At 43.9% G+C, this 20,144-nt stretch overlaps 1 protein-coding gene across 1 annotated transcript in view; it reads right to left on the bottom strand.

The window, feature by feature from the left end:
* Nucleotides 1-4,408: 4,408 nt before the first annotated feature.
* The window catches only part of LOC120838572 (peptidylglycine alpha-hydroxylating monooxygenase-like), a 41,395-nt gene continuing 25,659 nt past the window's right edge, over nucleotides 4,409-20,144 (bottom strand). Inside the window, exons 5-11 of the mRNA XM_042289105.1 lie at nucleotides 18,287-18,347; nucleotides 17,715-17,779; nucleotides 17,553-17,633; nucleotides 12,555-12,631; nucleotides 9,615-9,665; nucleotides 6,706-6,755; nucleotides 4,409-4,763 (exon numbers count right to left, since the gene is read on the bottom strand). Coding sequence (XP_042145039.1) covers nucleotides 4,583-4,763; nucleotides 6,706-6,755; nucleotides 9,615-9,665; nucleotides 12,555-12,631; nucleotides 17,553-17,633; nucleotides 17,715-17,779; nucleotides 18,287-18,347 — 566 coding nt within the window. The 3' untranslated portion in view covers nucleotides 4,409-4,582. The remainder of the gene's footprint in view (nucleotides 4,764-6,705; nucleotides 6,756-9,614; nucleotides 9,666-12,554; nucleotides 12,632-17,552; nucleotides 17,634-17,714; nucleotides 17,780-18,286; nucleotides 18,348-20,144) is intronic.

The raw sequence follows: 20,144 nt of genomic DNA, 5'->3' as shown, positions 1-20,144 counted from the left end.
ACTTTTTCCGTACATTTATCAAGAAAACGATAAAAACAATTTTGATGTTTTCAGAAATGTCCTGCAACACAACTTTCCATTTCTGACACGCAGGAAAACAAGAAAAACACAATGGAAGGTGGTGGAAAGAGGCAGAGCCTACTCGACGTTGTCGTCTTGATCTTTGTTTTTTGTATATTTGTATATGACTTGCACGTTTTTCTAGTGGTTCTAGTTAAAGTCCCTAGATTTATGCTTCCTCCAAGTAGTGACATCCTTTGAAGCGCCGACAGCGTGACGGTGCAGGTTTTAGGAAGCGAATGGCAGCGCATAGCAGAAGTTTGAACTGAATGCCGCCATTTCGTTTCAGCGGAATGTGCTCTGTGATTGGTATTGGTTGTCGTTACTTGTAAAAAAAAAAAGTATCAAGGGACTTTAGTTCTAGTGACTGGTCATACAAAGAATGATTTCAGTTCGGTTGTTCCCCTTTTCACGATGTTTTCTATTTTGTTGAACTTGCTGACTTTATGCTGCTTGCCGGCTCGTATTGCTTCAGTTTCTTTACTATGTTCGTATTTTTAAAAAGTAACGAGTAATTAAAGCAAGGAGGAAAAGGTACGCAGGGGAGCTGGTTAGAAAACATAATTGAAAGAAAACCTGAGAGTGGGAGAAATAAAAAAAAACACGTGATATTCGTTTTTTTTTATTTGTTCCAGTCTCAGGTTTTCTTTGAATAATTAAAGCAATCCGTTACCAATATTTGCAAAACAAATTACATTACAAATTTCTGCCACGAAAAGGTAACGTGGCAATCACAAAATTACTTTAAAAAGTAACTGATTATTTAAGAAATATGTTACAAAGTAATTCGTTACTTGTAACGCATCACTCGCCAAGTCGGCCTCGGAACTATCGCGGACGTCAGAGGGCGCCGTCGGACGAGGAGAACTAACGTTTACTGAAATAAGCGCTACTCCGCAGGCACTAAGTAACGTATAGCTAATAACATTTTCTCCCCAAATCTAACAGAAAATTTTACCCGATGAAATGAGTGTGACAAATCCTGTGTGTTTTGCGATTGGGTGTAGTCTGTGCAGGATCTAGGCTGTCGTAGGTCCCGCAGCAAGGAACCCGTGATTGTTTCTGGTACATCCCCTTTATAAATTTATGAAACAAAAATAATGAGCAAAACTAGCTACCTTGTTTTAAGGGCACAATGGTGTCAATATTGTCGCAAATGAAAACAGATAGGCAAACGTAAAACTAAAAATAGAGGTTTAATCAGCGAATTTGTATCAGAAACGAAAGAAAGAACGAGCGTCAAGAAAGCAGCAGTGCGCGTCAAGGGGTCGGCGTCTTCTAGAAGTATAAAGTAACGTTCTCTCTCGGCCATGCACGCGGCCATGCACGGGGTCACGTGACCTGGGGGGTCACGTGACCGGGGGGATCCACGTGACCTGGGGTAGGGGGGGGGGGGGTCACGTGACCTTACAGTTACCCTGACGCCGACGCCGATGGCGACGGCGACGCCGCTCAAGCCGGAAACGGGCGCCTAAGAGCTGCGCTCTAAAAAACATGAATATGTTTTTGCATTGATTGATCGAAAACGTTTAATTCCCAAGTTTTCTGCTCCTGAGCATGTTATCCTGCATAGATATCGTTCTGACGATAAGTATGAATATAGTCTCCGCCATTGAAACGACTGGAAACATTTGACTGTAACTCTTGCATATATTTGTTGTGCGCATTTTATTATACTCCGCGGCAACTTTTCTTGGCAGTGCAGTGGAAGGTAGAGGCACGCGTTCCCTCTCCCATTTTGAGCGCTGAATAAAGCTGGGCGCGGGCCCTCCCTCTCTTCCTGGAGATGCCAAGAAAGGTTGTCGCGGAGTATAGTAAGTGCGATTAAACGGTACCTTGCCGCTGACACCATCGCTGCGAATGCAAAACTGCCCTGTCCTCACCATCGATAAAAAAACGGGCGTACGGCACTCAGTCGGCACAAAAATCTTGCTATCGTTGAAACGTTTTCTATAGTCGATGACAGGCTGAAAATTCAGTGTAAGCTCCGCCTTCAGCACGCACTTGCAGCCTTTCATCGGACTTCTGAAGCACGTTCGACGAAGTGTTATTGAAGGTAGAAAGCTCCAGATGACCGCGGAGCGCTCACTGAATGATTATACCCTTGTGACACGGGTAGACTTAACTTCAGTTACGCTTAGCCACAGTTACAACACAATACTTGAGGGCAACATTCTGTGGCTATGCGGTCAAACTTGCGCTTGAGAACATAGAACACAGAACATTGCTTTATTTTAAGTACCTTGAGCACCGATCAAAAGAGTCCACGAGCACTCTTCACATCTTCTGAAAGAGATATCCGTGAGTATAAGCGGTAACTGTGGTGTCGCTTAACAACAGTTAAAAGTGAGTTAACTCCGGTTAAGGGTGTCCGTGTAATACCGGTATAAGCCTGTCACCGAGTAAACCGGTAACCGTCACTTGAGGTTATGGTTAGGTTCCGTGTTCCTGTTCGATGTCAAATGTTCAATTTCGGGTTTGGTTTTATTACGGTTTGGGCAAAAATAACGGTTTTGGCCAAGTTTTCGGTTAATATTCGGGTTCGGTTCGACACCTTCATCGGATAAATACAAAAGTCAGTAAAAACAAAAAGGTTTATGGATCTATTTTGGTTATACAGTAGTAGTATAGAAATGCTCTTTCAGGACCGCTTCCGCCATCTGTCGGCCTTTGCGCCAGTCAGACGTGCATCGTTTGCAGACAGAATTCATAGGTATAACAAAAAAAATTAGTAGTTTTTTACTTTTTTTATAAGGGTGAGTCTTTCATTGAATTTTCGATGGGCAAATTCCAACACCTATGGGCCTCTCTGCTCTAAATCGCAGTCATACAACGAGTGGCGAATTATTGCTGTCAGTTTAAAATGGGTCCAGTCAGCGGGTTCAGTTGGGTCTGCTTAGTTAATGCCACCTGGAATAATCAAAGCCTGTGCAATTTGATGTCTCCACAGTAAGATCGAGCGAAGACCCAGGTTGGATACGAGTGCTGTGTCAGTGCTCGGCTGGGAACGGGCCGAAGGATGATAAGCATCGGGCTCGGGTTCAATACACTTATTCCAAAACTCGAAGCGCCTCATCGCGGCGTAATGCCACGTTATGCATTGTGGGAATCAGTGGGACGCAAAATTCATACGCGCTCCGCTCCCGGCCCACAGGTTCCCAAAATGCACCGCGAGCGGTGACCGGTTTATGGAAGTGGTTCATTGCTGAGTTGGCGCCATTCGACCGCGATTACGTTCCATGGAGGAAGAGTCGGGCGTTCGGAGGACTTCATTATTCTGGATGGTGTTGGTTTAGTTCAGATAAGACCCGTCCGCTTCGTTTGAATACTTTTGTTTCGCTTTTTAGGAGCGCCATGGGTTCCCCCTAAACAGCAAATAGTAAGAAGGGGGGGGGGGGGGGCGATCACCCGAGTGCACTCTACTTCGGGCCGGGATACAGCCGTGTCTTGATTCTCCAAGAAAGGTGCGGTTCTGGCCGTCGCTGCAAACAAAAGATCCGCTTCTTTCTTCGAGTTAACGAGTTTCCTCTACCAGGAGTATCTACTTTATGGATGTCTGAAAGCCAGTAATTATTTCAAGTTTGCTACATTGACTACAGCCCAGAAATTATTTTCGTAATGCGAAATTTCGAAATAAAATGCAACATACGATTTAAATGGAGATAGTAACCCTGGAGCGAGTGGACAAAAGAGGGACAGACAGGCACGAAACTTTGAGTTTCGAGTCGGAGTTTTATGTACGTCCGTCCCTTTTGTGTCCCTTCGCTCGAGGGTTACTATGTCCATCCTTAACCAGCTCGCCTGCCTACTTGCTTTAACTGAGATTTTTTCTTATATTTGTTTAGCAAAACGCCGGGGAGCCCCATAATGGTCATAATATATATATATATATTTTTATCGTAAAATATATACTTGTGACATACTGGAGGCTATCACCATGCCAGCACATTATTTTTGCCCTCGAAAAATATACCATAGAAATAGATAGAAAAAAAACTGAATATACCATAGAAAAAAACTGAATATACCATAGAAAAAGATAGAAATAAAACTGAAATGAAAAGATTCCTTCAACTTCAGTATTTCAATTGCTTGATACTGTAGTCACTACCGGCATAAGAAATACAGGCCATGACCTTTCATGTTGACCCTTCTTACTTCGTGATTGGTTCTTCAATCTTCTTAATGGCCAATACCGGAACCTGATAGGCTGTGGAACGCTAAAGAAATGTCGGGAACTTGCCGTGCTCTGCGGTTTTTAGGCTTTCAGTGACTCGAGGCGCAGCTCATTCATACATATAAAATGTTTAATATTATTAGGTTTTTTATACTTGCGACTTTTAGAATTAGGACATCCAATATCGTCAGGAATAAACGTGGTAGTCTTTACTTTTAGGGTAGCATATTTCGGCAGCACGATCCCCAAGTGCTAAAAAGCACTTGGGGATTGCCAATCAATATTTCTCTCTGGCTTGGATGGCATCTGTGGTTTCACCTAAATGCGGACGCTGAGAGTGTTATATCAATCGAGAGTACTGGCATCTTCATCGACTTCAGGAGTGACGTGGTCTTTCAGCATCGGATCTGTCTTCCAATAGTAAGTAGGGGATCCTTTGGAGTAGCACAAGTTGTCTTCTAGAATCTTGTCTCCATCCGTGTAGTACATCATGTAAAAGTTGCACATCTCATCTTCCGACGTAGGCCTGCGCACAAATGTAGTGAGATCGTGAACATTATACCGTTTCGATACACAGCAGCTTCAAAGGAACGGCAGCAGTTTGAATACTTCGAAACGTAAAAGAAAGGCAGCCGGCACAATTAGGCACAAAGTAATGTGATTAAGGCAAGCTAAGGGTGATTCACATATTTATTTTTGCGCGTGATCAACTGCGTTGCAACCGCCTGCGACCGCTCACGACGAGAGAATACACTGACTGGTGCCACCTATCGGATAGTCCTGGGAGCACTTCGATCTTCGCATGTTTTACGTATAATTCTTTGACGGTGTGTTTGAAGAAAATCTGAGCAGGTTATAAGTAGGGTTCCGCGTTTTCGGTATATATTTTTCTTCAGATTCGGGGGTTATTTATCGGTGTTTATTTTTTTCCTTAGAATCGGTGTTTTTCGGTGCTTAATTTCAATGCTGGAAAGGAATCGGTGATTATCGGGGCTTGTGTTGCAAAGCGACTGCATAATTACTAGAAAAACGATGGCACACCTCACATTACACACGTTTATTGTACATACACCAAACACGTTACACAATGCACATATATATGAAAACAACAGAAAGCGTGACGCTTTCAGAAGCATGATATTAAAACTTAAACTTTAAAAAAAAAAGTGACATGCACATTGTCAGAGACTTGTCAGTCATCGGAGCACGTTCCTTGCGGCTAAGGAAACGCAGTACAGAAAATGCACGCTCCACGTTTGCGCTTGAAGCGGGGATGGCAAGAAAATCAACAGAAGCTTTTAACAAGACTGGCCTCCTTGCTGTGGGCTCTCCGGAAGCTGCCAATGCAAGGACGCAATCCGTGGTCTCCAGAGGGCAATCCGTGGGCCCGATTGCCCTCCCCCCTTCCCCCCCGCCCCTCTTCGACCTTCCTTTCTCTTCTTTCTCGCATATACCAGGAAACCTATGCCTGGACAAAAGACTTGAAAACCGTTGTGCTAAAAAAGAAAAGGGAAGGTAAGGGTGCTAAAAAAAAAAGGTCGTCCCTTTCTTTTGAAACATTGTTTCAAAAGAAAGGGAGGACCCCAAGGACAGTTCAGTGGGGCTGTGTTCCGGGTCAACGAGAAAAGAAAGTGGGCTAGAAGGTTCTTTCCGCAAAGCTTTTTCCGCAGCAAAGCTTTTTCCGCAACTTGAATTCGGTGTTTTTCGTTTTTTATCGATTAAAAAAAGATGCCTCGGGGGTTAGTTATCGGTATTTATCGGTATATACCGGAAACACGGAACCCTAGTTATAAGTGACCCTTAATCATAAATAGTGCGTAGATTTTACTTCGCAAATAGTGCGAAACAAAATGCGCTCAGGAAGGTTTCGCACCAAATAGTGAAAAACATTCATACCAGATAAATGCCCCGGGGCCATTGTGCTCTCTCGTCCTAAGCGGTTAGACGCGAGCGCCACGTACTAGACCATCCTCAAACAAAAATGGGTGAGCCAGCCTTTACGTATCTGCTTGTGAAACATTTGAGATAACGGAGCCAATTGTGTTTTAACAACGATGTTTACACAAAGGTTCGTCTTACAATATTAATCTAAATGAATAGAAAAGGCGGCCTTGACTTGCCAAATCATGTATGAATAAAATTTGGTTTTCTAACTTTATCAACTGAGATAATATTTAAAGAATGCCTTTATTTTATAAACTTGCACTAATAATGATGTCGTTTAAATTTATTGCCACAGTAAATTCGAGAAATACTGTACACGGTGACGGTGTGATCCAGGTCAAGTGATTTGCAATGCGCGCTTTTTGTTAAGGTTACTATTCGTACGTGCGATTCGCACCATATAAATGCGCATAAGTCATTTGTCAAAGTGTAATTGAAGGTGAAAATAGAAAACACAGCAAAGTTTTCAAAGCAGTGGTTGTGCTGCAGTCGAACATGTTAACACAGCTTGTAAATAACCTCACCCAACATAAGTATCTCTGTTTCTGAAGTTCTTCAACGTGCAACGCACAGCCTGAAAAAAATAAAAACAGAATGAGCAATGTTGATATTTTCCCTATATATTATAAAGAAAGAGTAAATATTGGCATCACAAAGATATGTGCTAACTGGTACGTTGGAAGGAGCCTAGTTATGAAAGTCGCACAAGTATTATAAGACAGCTTTCACATTTCAAGAAATTGTTCCTATGGGCTTTTTTGTAAGACAATTTAATGAATATTTGAAGTTTTAAAAGTTAGGTATTTTAAACTTTTAAGTACGTCCGCATAAAAATTCAGTTTGTTTATCTTTTTTGTTAACAGAATGATGTAACATAAAATTCTGCGCAAATATTAATTTGGGACATCTGTATCCGACCCGAGAATCCCGATTTCGCATTTGCATCCTCAAACGCTGGCTTTAGTTGTAGTCACATTTGCCAAATTTTGCGTGGGATAATTTTTATTTTTACATTTGAGACCTTTAGCAACGTTTTGAATGCACGTGTGTTTGAACGAAATAAACCTTCCCATTGCTAATTGACACATATCGCGGACCTTTAAATATTTCGGCATTGTGCAAAAACAATGATGCCAACCAATCTTAGAGAGAATAAGTTCTACCGAAAGCATAACTCAAGTCAAACTATATAGCATCGGATTAAAAAAAATATATTAGGGGTCCTCAATCAAAAGGGGGCAATGGGGCTATCGGCAGATCGCTTTCTGTAAGCAGAAGAGTATATTGTGCCGAAGGAGACAAAGTGTAGAGCTAAGAAAACGTAACATTTCTTTCAATAACAATTAAACAAAGCACTTTCCTGTATGAGAACAATTTAACGAGACTAGCATCCTATACATCACATCGGGTAGTTCAACAACCAATTATTAAGACTCCCAAATGGTGACTTTCCCATGTTTGCTAAGTATTATTTCTTGCGTGTTACTAATATTGACTTTGTGAGTCTAACCTTTAAAGATTCGCGCTTACATGTTTGTGCTTGACATACTGTTTTTCTAAGGCCTTATTTGTCCCATTGAGCGAAAAAGTGGCGTATATGGCCATAAATATGCGATTGAGCAGCACGCGCCTCTCAATCGTATGCTCAAGGACGACGCTGTCCTTGGCGTCGTCCTTGAGGATGTTCTGCACTCTAAAAAAGGTTTGCGCGTCTACTTCCACGCACAACACTCAGAGAGCCAATCACCGCCACTTACGGAGGCAGCTCAGCGATTGACAATGCCGAAACGTATGTTTAGACAAAAAAAAAAAAAAAAAAAAAAAACGCAGTCTGAGTTGTGACATTACGCAATGCAAAACGTCACGCTTGCATTGCTTAATGTCACAACTCAGTCTGCGTTTTTTGGTCTATACATATGTCTCGGCATTGACATTCGCTGAGCTGCCTCCGTAAGTGGCGGTGATTGGCTCTCCGAGTGTTGTACGAGAAAGCAGACGCACGGGCTTTTCTTTAGAGTGTAGAGGTCGTCATAGAGGCAGTCCTAGACCATTAGGACGACGTTACTTGTCCCATTACGCAAAAAAAGCGGCGTCGTTGCGCCCGAAAGATGGCCATAAAATACGTCATCAAGCACGCGCCGCTCACGCTTTAGTGCGTGAGCGTGATGTCACCGCCGGAACGCCGTGTGCAAAAGCTGCGCTTCGGTCGTCATCTGTGCTCGGTGTGTGCTTCGTGCGATGGACTGTGAGGCGACCGCGTCTACATCTACGGCCTCGACATCGGCAGCAGCGTCTACATCTAAGGCGGCTTTCGAATGCAAACGTGGCCGCCCACGAAAATGCGCCAAAGCCTCCTTAAGTGTCCTCCTCTAGGCGTCGTTCACGACTTCGTCCTAGACGTCGCCCTCTATGCGTCGCTCTCGACGTCACCCTAGACGTCGACCTTAAGGTCGTACTAGAGGTCGTTTTGGACGTCGTTCTTGATGTCGTCCTCTAGGACATCACTCTCGACGCCGTCCTAGACGCCGTTCTCGACGTCATCCTAGACGTCGTAGAGGTCATCCTAGACGCCGCACATGGCGTCGATCTCTAAAACGTCGTCCTCGACGTCGTCCTATACGTCGTAGAAACATTACTCAAAACATTTCTCCCGCGGGACTATATTGTTTTCGCTTTTCTTAACTTTGGCACAGTGATTCTGTATATTTTCAGTTAGTTTTTTCTGTTTGTACACAAGGGAATTTCAGTTCTTTATTTATGTGTATGTTGTGTTTTGTGCTTTTTCTGTACGCTTACCGCTGACCATTGTAGCGGCCCGAGGACTATAGTCAAACTAGACACTGTAGCTTTTTTCCCTCTTAACCTTCACCATGGCTAATGGAATTATGGTTGTATATAATTTTAGCCTGGGTAACTGCAGCATTGTGGATTTCAGTATATACGTAAGCATGTACCTCCAAGGTACAAACTGTGGAGTCTCCAGTATACCCGGGTCCATTAAAAAATATGTTTGCATAAAATACGCTATCTGCAATCATTAAATAATGTTCCATTGCATCCACAGGCTGCATCACAGATACGAGAGGATATTTGCGAAAAATTTGCGGGTATGCAGCACTTTAGGAATAGGTTGTACAGCGTAATAAAGGACTCCCCAACCGCGGTAAATCAAATGACAATTTTAAATCAACACAATATAAACAAACTTTGATTGTGTTTTTACTTGAGGAAAAGCCTCTCCTTCATTCAGTCTGAATTAAAAAAAGACGATATTTTATGGGTTATTGAAGGTCCGTTTTCAAACATGTCTGTTTGCTTCCTGCTCATAAGCAACTTAGTTTATTAGGTTTTCGTCTCAGATGGTCCTGGAATTAACAATTAATTACTGAGATTAATATTATTTAACTAATTATGTTGAATGTGTAACACCTACCAGAATATCTCCCTTCACAATTGTCAAGCCTTTCTTCGCAGGATAAAACATCTGCAAAAATAGGTTATCGATTTAAAAACAGTAGTTGCGTGAAGCACTTTATGCTCTTAAAATGAAAGTGCCATGCATATCCGCGGAAGCACTAATACCGTTATTCATATTCTCAAGCTTTTTTTCAATTTTCGAAGACACCAAAGCAAGCAATGGACATGATTGCACTACTACCGTATTTACTCGAGTAATAGCCGCCAGAGGTCGGCATTTTAGGTCGCCCTCACTCACGCTCACCCTCACAGCCACACTCACCTAAGCCCCTCACTCACCCTCACAGCTACACTCACCTTCAGCACCTCACTCACCCTCACCCTCACAGTCACACTCACCTTCAGCCCTTCACTCACCCTCACTGAACCTCACAGCCCTCACGGCCCTCACGGCCCTCACGCCCCTCACGCCCCTCACTCACTCATGGCCCTCACGCCACTCACCGCCCTCACGGCCCTCACCGCCCTCACCGCCCTCACCGCCCTCACGGCCCTCACGGCCCTCACGGCCCTCACGGCCCTCACGCCACTCACCGCCTTCCCGCCACTCACCGCCCTCACGCCACTCACCGCCCTCACGCCACTCACCGTCCTCACGCCACTCACCGTCCTCACGCCACTCACCGCCCTCACGCGCCTCACCGCCCTTGTGGCCCTCACACCCCTCACGCCCCTCACGCACTGATGGCCCTCACGCCACTCAGGCCAGCTTCAGATGGGGCAAATTCGCCCAGAAACTTTACGTCGCAACACCAGCAACACGGGCCGCCCGCGATCACACGCGGCAACCAATTGCTGCAATTTGCCATCGTCATCATAAAATTTTATTTTTCTTGCACTATTTAGACACAATTACGCGTTATAAACGTGTTTTTATGCATTTAAATCTCGTTAAGAATACCAATGCACCTTTCTGAAACAGTTTATTTCCAAAAAAATGATTTATTTCAAACCAGAACCAAATCTTTCGATGTCATCATCACCGGCACGAGGTATCACGTGAAAATTTTGCGTCCCTGATTGGATGCAGCCGCGTCAAACGCATTCGAATTGCTCCGGGTTGCTTGCTTATTTCGAGCCGGACCCGATCTCAGCAATTCGTGTCGATCTAGGGAAAACTAGAGAACAACCCGCCATTAACACCAAAATTGCTGAGAAAGATGCTCGATCTGAAGGGGGCCTCACGCACTCACCGCACTCACGCACTCATGGCCCTCACACACCTCATGCGCTCACCGCCCTCACGGCCCTCATGGCCCTCACGCCTCTCATGCCACTCACTGCCCTCACGCACTCATGGCCCTCACACCCCTCAAGCACTCACCGCCCTCACACCACTCACACACTCACGGCCCTCACGCCACTCACCGCCCTCATACCCCTTACCGCCCTCACCGCCCTCATGGCCCTCACGGCCCTCAGGGCCCTCACCGCCCTCACGGCCCTCACCGCCCTCACGGCCCTCACGGCCCTCACGAACCTCACGGCCCTCACGGCCCTCACCGCCCTCACGGCCCTCACCGCCCTCACGGCCCTCACCGCCCTCACAGCACTCACGTCCCTCACTCACCCTCACACTCATGAATTTTCCTGGTTCAGAAACTCACTCACCCTCACCTCACCTGTGAAGATGAGGGTGAGTGAGGGTGAGTGAGGGCCCTCATGAGTGAGGTTTGCCGAGGTATGATAGCCGCACTGTTTATGATGAAAGCCCGAGGGTTCGCTTTTCCGTGGAGTGCGCAGATTGCCAATCACCGCGTTCGACAGCATGATTTCAGCTATTTACAGGACAGAGATAACGTCTTCGTGCCAAGATACCATCTTTGAAGATTGAATTTGCATGGAGAATCGTATTTTCGATCTGGTTATTGGCTATGTTATTTATGCGCAAAGCAATCATTGGTTCTATATGTGTTCTGTGGGAAAGCAGACGCAAGGGCCTTGTTCGTTAATAGTGCGGCTATTACTCGAGTAAATACGGTAGGCCCAGCGGTTCTTATAAATATGTGTGGCTCACTATCAATATGCTTTCACAAAACTACAAAGACGACATAATCACCAAAGTAAAGTTCAAACATCGCAACGGAATGCACAAGCCAAATGTTGGAGCCGAGAGGCACCAGTAAATCCCTGTCAAACGTGGCGAGCTCCGATAATCCCAAAAGGACCCCCGCGATCCCTATTTCACCGAATGTCTTCATTCATCTTTAATCTCAGAAATGAGCTTCACCACTGAAAACAAATGCAAACCAGACAACAAATTTAAATACCACATTCATATTAAAACTGCTCGCTATAGTTCGTCCATGCACTGCGCTTTTACAAAGCGCGAAGACCACTGAACAGAATATTTATAACCACACAGAACACACAAACAATTTCAAGCCAACGCTAGAAGACAAATAACATAAAACAAGTTCTGTAGTCGTGAGACGCGAAATTTATCATCACGGTGGCGGCATAATTAAAGGGAAGATGGGGCACTTCTACATTTGAGAAAAAACACTTGAATTGCGTTCATTTGGCCTTTAGATTAACAGATATCAAAATTGTATTTCAATGCGACGCGCCGGAGAGCCATACGAGCGATTTCAAAATAGGACTGAAGCCCCGCCTCCCTAGCCTTGGGCAGCCAAAAGAGCCGTCGATGACGTCACGGACAGCGGCTGTCTTTCGCATTTTTCTCGCGTTTAAGAATACTTACGCAGCAAATGGTTTAGGTATTCGGGCTCACGGGGTAAAAATACTCTAGAATTCACTTCTAACTCATTTTTTCCAAGAAGCTCCGTAGCTTCCCTTTAAGCTAGCCACAGTAGAAATTACCAAACCTAATGGGCTTTTAACATATATGTGTTTGCTGGCGAAAAATTAAAAAAAAAATATATAACAAACTTGCCTGTGGTTCGAGAGGATCGTGTTTACCGACATTAGTCCAGTTCCCATTTCTAACAACGTAACCAGTCACTGCCTTTCCTGGAAACATAAAAAAAATCATATTAAATTACTGTAAGTTCCAAAATTTTCTCAAAATAACGTGCGAACTCCTCAACTCGATGCTTACATACAGTACGTGACATTATAAGCGCGAACACAATTTCAGCATTTTACGCATTATACTCCGAAAGCCACTATTGGTGGTAATCATGTTTACTGCTTAGGTTAGTGGCGTAAATAAAGACTTTCTACACGACTGCTAGTTTCAATGATGGCCTTTTGAATCTTAAAAGAAAATCAGGGTTTCAAAAAACTGGGCAGATGTTTTGTGCATGATTCACGCGATGTCAGGAGATCACGTAACCTTGTGACTCACAAAATGTCATGCCGTCGCGTGACGTCACGTGACGCCATGGCATTGTGACTCGCAGAGTCACGTAACGTTATATTGTCATATGGCACCCTTACATAACTACGTTCCTACGGGTCTTATGCGCTTGTGAACTTCATAGATATATGTAGGTTCCGCGTTTTCGGCTTTTATTTTTTCGAAATTCGGCGTACTTTTTTTAATGTTCATTTTAAAATTCATGTTTCGGTGTTTTTTTAGCGTATATTTATTCCCAAAAAAGTTTACCTTTTTTTTTTCGGCGAATATGAAAGAAAAACTATCGGACACCGGATCAGATGATCCTTGTAGCTGTGATATTTGTGATCACTCTAAGAATAACGACACATATACATACGTGGTCTCCGCTACAACTTCCGTCAGGACACACCTCGAAATTGCGGAATTCGCGGGCAGAATCTTCAGCGCGCTTCTTTTTCCTTCCCATTCTGACGACGCGACCGTCTGAAGTGACGGCCGTACAAGAACCAACGGAATGACAAAAAAAAAAAAAAAAACTATTGTATTTATGTTCTCAATTACAGGGAAGTTTGAGAGAGGGTGTTGAAAAAGGTATTAGCGGCTTTCCTCGATGTCCTCTGAGGTGCATGAAGTGAAAAACCTTATACTAGCCCACATCCGAACTTTTTTTTTTTTTTTTTGGACCGGGAACTTGACACACTAATGGCGCATTCACACTGGAAGCGGATCCGCGTTCGCGAAGCGGTCGCGGATGCGGTTCGCGAGCGACCCCGTTCAGACACACCGAGAGGCGGTTGGCGGTTTCTCGGCGATCCCACGTGATCTTTTGAGACTTGCGTTTGGCAACCCTGTTTTACAATCCAAAATCCATTTTAATTCAACATTCAAAGCCAAAGTTTTGCTATTTCGGCACTCGGAATATTTTTCTCCGGGATGTTCGCGCGCATTACGAGTTCAGGCAGCGAAAAAAGAAGCATGGGCCCGCCACTTTAGGCCCGCCAAACTCGCCTGTGATTCCCTCGACTTCGCCCACAAGCAAAGCCCAGCGCGCCTTGCTGACTCAGAACAGGATGCCCCCGACCTTTTCTTCGAAGTGGACCCTTCCCGCATGAATAGCTGACTTTGTTTTCGGGATAGAGGGCCAGTTTCCCCCCCCTCGTTGTTCGCTCTTATCATTTTCGAAGTTGTGAGCGGTGGGGTGGACCGTGGTGCGGGGGAATGTGTTCGGTGCTAGCCGGTCGTGGCTTCGTTGGTGGCGGACTCGCCTCTCGTCACTCGCTCGTCAATCGAGTTTACTGTTTGTTTGACATTAAGTTCAAATAAACGCCGTATGGATTACCTCTGCATTGTCTGGTACGTACACTTTATTCCTTGATTAGGTTCCCTTTATTTATTTTGTTAGCAGGAAAAAGCGTTACAGGTCGAGCTAGCGCAGGTACCCTGCCCCCTCCGTGGTAGTGCGTTGGCTACGCAATCAGGCTCACGACGTCTTTATCGGCCTTCATGGTGGTCATGCACGGTGTCGACAGCTTTCAATAGTTCACGCGACTATCCTAGTGGGTAGAAAGGCTGACATTTCGATCGATCAGGGGCGTGTTCCGACGTTCTGCAGGCAGAGATTAACAAGGCAGCGAGCTTGGGCTGCGGCACCCGGAATAATAAACAAACTCTTACCCGAACCAAATCACCGGTGCGAAGCCCGTTAAAATTTTGAGTCGATTCTTTTCGCGGCGGATTCAAGTGACGGACGTGAGCATCAAGTTTCTCCGTTGATTTGTCGAAAGCTCAGGCTACAGCGCTAGGACTACAGCGCCTTGGACGCCTCACCAGCGACAGGTGCCATCTTGTTTCGAAAGTCACTGACGTCACGTCAGCGTCGCGTTGTGATTGGTTGCCGCTTTGCGGTTCGTGAAAGCGGTTGAGAGAAATCGGTCCCGAAGCGGTTGGCAAAAACGCGCTCCAACCGCTCGATCCTATCCGCTTTGCGGTTGAGAACGCGCGGGTCCGCTTCGCGAACGCGGATCCGCTTCCAGTGTGAACGCGCCATAAGCCCGATCACAGAAAGGACACAGATGGCTTGTGAAAACCAATCCAAGACCTCTTTTGTTACATGAAGCGAAAAATAGGGACTCTAACCAAAAATTTTAATAAACAATAAATGTTTATTAAAATGTTTGGTTAGAGTCCCTATTTTTCGCTTCATGTCTATTCCTAACCAGGCAGAGGGCTGCCACACGTTTACCTTGAAGTCTTTTGTTGTATGTCGAATCTTGTAAGAGGGCAATCATGAAGGTGTCACACAATGTCAAACCTTGAAAAGCCCTCTCTCTCTGCCCGCCCCTTCCTTCCCCAACCCACCTCGACGCGGCCCTGAAAAACTGACTTTTTTCGTTTAAAACCGAATTTTAGAAAACGAATTAGACATACTTTTTTCGTTTAAAACCGAATTTTAGAAAATGGATTAGACATACTTTTATCGGTTTTCATCGGTTTAAACTGATAACGCCGAACCTACAAACTGACATTTTTCGGTTAACACCGAATTTCCGAAAATGAATTCGGCGTACTTTTATCGGTTTAAATCGAAAACTCCGAACCCTAGATATATGACCGTGTAAGATATACTTGGGAGAAGAGCGCGTTGGTTTATGTCATGGATGAAGAAAGAATAAAACAATTAAAACAGGGACAACACAACCACATCTTTCATGATTCATGGTGAAAGATGTGGTTGTGTTGTCCCTGTTTTAATTGTTTTATTCTTTCTTCATCCATGTAAGATATAACGCTGAAATCTGGCGCTGGAACGTAACGTGACGGTTTGTTTATAGAATTCGGCTGATAAAACACTTTATGGCTTGAAAGCTGTCATTCTGTTTTGGTCATGCCTGACAGATTTTTTTTTTTTTTTTTACATAGAATACGCACAAATTTTTTTAAAAGGGGTTTGTTTCACAATAAAATTGCGTCGTTTGTACAGAGATAGACACTGATAGCGCGAACAAGCAATCGCCGCTTTAAGGGTGATGCTGGTTTTTAACTTTTTTTATTTCGTTTATCGTGCTGAAATTTGGAATTAAATTTGTAATGATCATTTCAAATAAGCAATTCGTTTCTAGATAGCTTTACTAGATCCTTGGTTATCAATGAATTTGTAATTTTAATTAGGTCCCTCATACGGGTCGTTAGCGTAAAATTCTTCAGAATATACTAAAAACTCTTATAGAGATGCATTCACCAAGACATGCTTTGTGCGGTGATGCTATTTTAAGCCTGATTCATTAATATTACATTTCTAAAAAAACATTTGAAATCAAGTTGCACGAAACGGGAGGCTATATATTTTTGAGGCTAATCAATTTAAATTATTTAATGACATATAAAGCAACAAAAATAGCATCACCGCGCGAAGTATGTCTTAGTGAAGGAAATTCTATAAAAAAATCTGATATATTCAAAAGCATTTTACGCTAAGGACCCGAAAGGAGGACCTAATTAAAATTGCAAATTTATTGATAACTCAGGATCTAGTAAAGCTATCTCAAAACTAATTGTTTATTTGAAATCATCACTGAGGAATAAATACATCGGCATGCCAAATTTCAGCACGATGAACGAAAACAAAGTTAAAGACCAGCATCCCCCCCTTAAAGTGGCGATTGCTTGTTATCCCAAACAGTGTATCTATGTACAAACGAGGCAAGTTTATTGTGAAATAGACCCTTTTCAAAATTCAGTCTGGTAACCTTGATTATTATCATCATCTCAGTGTATGGCATCTTTGCCCAGCTATGGTGAGGACATTTTTGAGGCTGATGAATAAAGTGAAAGGCACTATACCAAGCGGATGGTACATGAGGCCTGTACTTACAAGACGTCAGTACGCACGAGTTAGATACAACAGCTGCGTAAGCGTTTATTTCGGAGTGTGGCTATATCGATCTCTAGGCACAAGTTTGGCTCTAAAGGCATTCGATGGTTTAAATTTAATTGAGGCGTTAATGGCTCGCCGCTTTGCACTGATAAGTTCTTCTGTTCACACTACATATAGTAACTCAAACAAGCCAATACAAAGTTGTAAGGTGATCGAAGAACCAATTTTCATCTGCCATTGACGTGGAAATGTGACAGTGCCTGATGAAGCAGAGTTTTATGACCACCATTAGTTTGTTAAAAGTGAATCTGTATTTCCAGCCACTAGATGACATGAAGTCTTGAAACTATTAAACCAAGTAAAAAAAGAAGAGAACTGAAGCCGCAAGACGTCGAAGCCATTGGAAATACGTAACTGCTTGAACTGAAAAGACGAGCTTTAGATGATTGCGCAGCACTAACAGTGAGCAGAAAGGACAATTTAGTTAATACTTAAAAGTGCAAAACGTGCCTATCCCTGCAAGGCTCATTGATTACAGTGCTAGGCTCACGGAATTGCTGGCACAAGCGTGTGATGCGTCATTTAAGTATTCAGAGAATAAAACTGTCAACTTTGGCTGTTATCTTAGGTCTACAGTAATCTGTGGTGAGTACTACAATATTTATACGTGTAATCTCACGTTCTTGTTCTGCACCTTTCCAATCACCAACACTTACCAAGTGCGTGAGTGTGAACACGAAAGGCAAATGGATGGAGAGTCACATTTTCGTTGATCCGGCAAGCCGCTTCGAGTTGTCCTGAAAGAGCACGGCACTGATTGGTTAGTCGCAATGAAACTCTTCTAAACGCATGCCAGTCTGGATCGAAGTATCATTCACCATGACTGTTTGCTGGAATCATTCCGCCGGTGTCGAAGTCATACACACCCGCTCTCCTCTTCACTCTAAGGTAAGAAAAGCACGAACGTTCACTAAACTCACCGATAAGACTAGATATGTTTTTCGCGTAACAGCGCAACGACATGAACAACGATGCATTGTATCTTTTAGACACCAACAGGCAGACGGGCTCTGAAGTCACGCTGCACCCGTGGCGCTGCTGTTGGTACGGCGCAAGCGCAAATGCTTTACTTCACGAGCACCTGGTTTTGAACGCCCGCGCGTTGAGACATAGACCAACCAGCGCGTCGGTCTATGTCACAATGATAAAAATATATATATATATTTAATGAGTCTGCTAGTTGTTTTACTGATGACAGAGTGTTTCTTGTGCTTCACGCCACTTCATGGACCAAGGGTATACATAACGTTATTGCTGACCCCGATGTTTCTTTTATTAGTTATTCAGAATATGTAAGTACAGCAAGGACTATATTGAAACCCATGCATGAATGACCAATATGTATTTTAAATAGTACTGTGAAATAATTATTTAAAAAATGAGTGCGTACCCTGTGTCGTTGCCGGGAACCACGGAGAGCACGACCCCTGAACTGTCCCTAGTAATTCCATCTGGATTGTACAAAACATGCGGAAATAGTTACCTAAAATATGAAGAGCCTGACCGATTTCGGTCGCAATACGATTACAAAGAGAAACACCTTTGTACGTAGTGTACGCCATAGAGTCGTCGCGTGACACGGTGCCATGACCCATCAAATCGGTGGTGGCTACGAGACACCGCCATGCTGATGACGTCACTCACTGTCGCTTCTTCGTGTTATCTGTGAGTTTTGGCGTTTTCTACCTAGCCAGAGTATTCCACTTTAGAACTATTAGCAATTGAACGTTAGCATGATATGCTTCGATAACGAGACTGAGCACTAAGTGATTTAAAAACTTCGGCACCTGTCCGTAGAAAGCTCAAACGTTCATCAAAGGTGTAATTTAGTGACGCATGAAACCTCGTGAAATTCCAAGGCGTACTTTCGTTTCTGCAATATATGAAAGCAACAACCCAGGTTGGAAGGTTTAGCTTCGACACGGACGGAAATTTCGCGTCGAGAGTTGTGTTTGACGCCGCTGTTACCAGGTGACACAACGAGTCAATGAAAGCAGACGACACAACCGAGCAACGCGTTTGCGGCACATGTGCACGAATTGCGTTCCCCCTCAATTTTTCTTTTTTGCGCTTTTAGGGTGAAGTTATACGATGCTATTTCTATATGTATTTTTTGATCGATTACCGCACCACCTGCCGATAGCCGGGCCAACCAGAATCCTCGGCGCGAGTAAATCCTGCGCAGAGGTGTCCCTCTTATTTTTAACAGAAACAGAGCTGGGATTTGAACTTTCTCAACATATCATCCACCCCTCAAGCCGTTGACTCACACACATATTTGGTGAAAATTTAAACCGTTTCTACGTGCAAGCACCGATTTTTGCATATTATTTTACGGCAAGCATAATTTTTCTAATATCACATTTATTATTAATGTACCAACAGCATCAACTCTAAGCTAGAGAGAGTAGAAGAAAAATCATAAACAAAAATGACAACTTTGAGCAGAATCTCTGTGGAACCACTTTTTAAATGTCAATGTGCGCCCGTTTGCTATATATTTTTTCTTTTATTACGATAATTTTGTTTGGGGGGGGGGGGGGGAGGAGGAGGCCGGGAAAAATATTCGATTGTTGCAAAACAAAAACGTAAATCAAAGCCAATGAAAACCAAGCATTTAGGAAAACAACAAAACAAGAAATTGTGTTGCGTGTTTGTTTATACAGCTGAAAGCTAGTCAGTCTGAATGGGCTTCTGGTGTCTCAGGTGTAGATGTCGAATTGAGCCAGTGCAGTACAACCGCTAGCCTGGGGTCTTTAACGTGCACCACGCAGTAGTGATACACGACCGCACCCCGGTACGATGCCCTTCCGGATCGAAACCGGCAGGGCGGGCATTGAACCCAGGATGCCTGGGTTCTGTAGCGCGTGCTCCGAGCTGGTGTGCGCAAGCCCACTTGGCCACCGACCTTTTCTTCTTTTTTTTATTGCAAGATTTTGACTGTGAACAAAGATTCATTATGCACGATAAATTTCACTTGAACATGTACAATAAAATATGGACGAGGCTAGTGAATATGACGATAAAACGCCGCCTGCAAGGTTTTGAGAGGCGGTGAGAATTGTTAAAATTCTCTGATCATCGACAGCATCAAGAAGGCAGGCAACCACTCGAGTTCCAGACACATTTTCTGGTACACAGATGCTATTAGGTTGACATTTTCAATGAAATAATACCGTACGGAACGGGTATCTAGACGCTTTATACAAGAAATAACTAAATTGCTTCATGCTCAGCTTTGTAGAGAG

This window comes from Ixodes scapularis, unplaced genomic scaffold (genome assembly GCF_016920785.2).
Source record: "Ixodes scapularis isolate PalLabHiFi unplaced genomic scaffold, ASM1692078v2 PGA_scaffold11__112_contigs__length_91849675, whole genome shotgun sequence".
Lineage (NCBI taxonomy): Eukaryota > Metazoa > Arthropoda > Arachnida > Ixodida > Ixodidae > Ixodes > Ixodes scapularis.
Note: the sequence above shows the minus strand (reverse complement) of the source record. Positions and strands in the feature narration are given on the sequence as shown.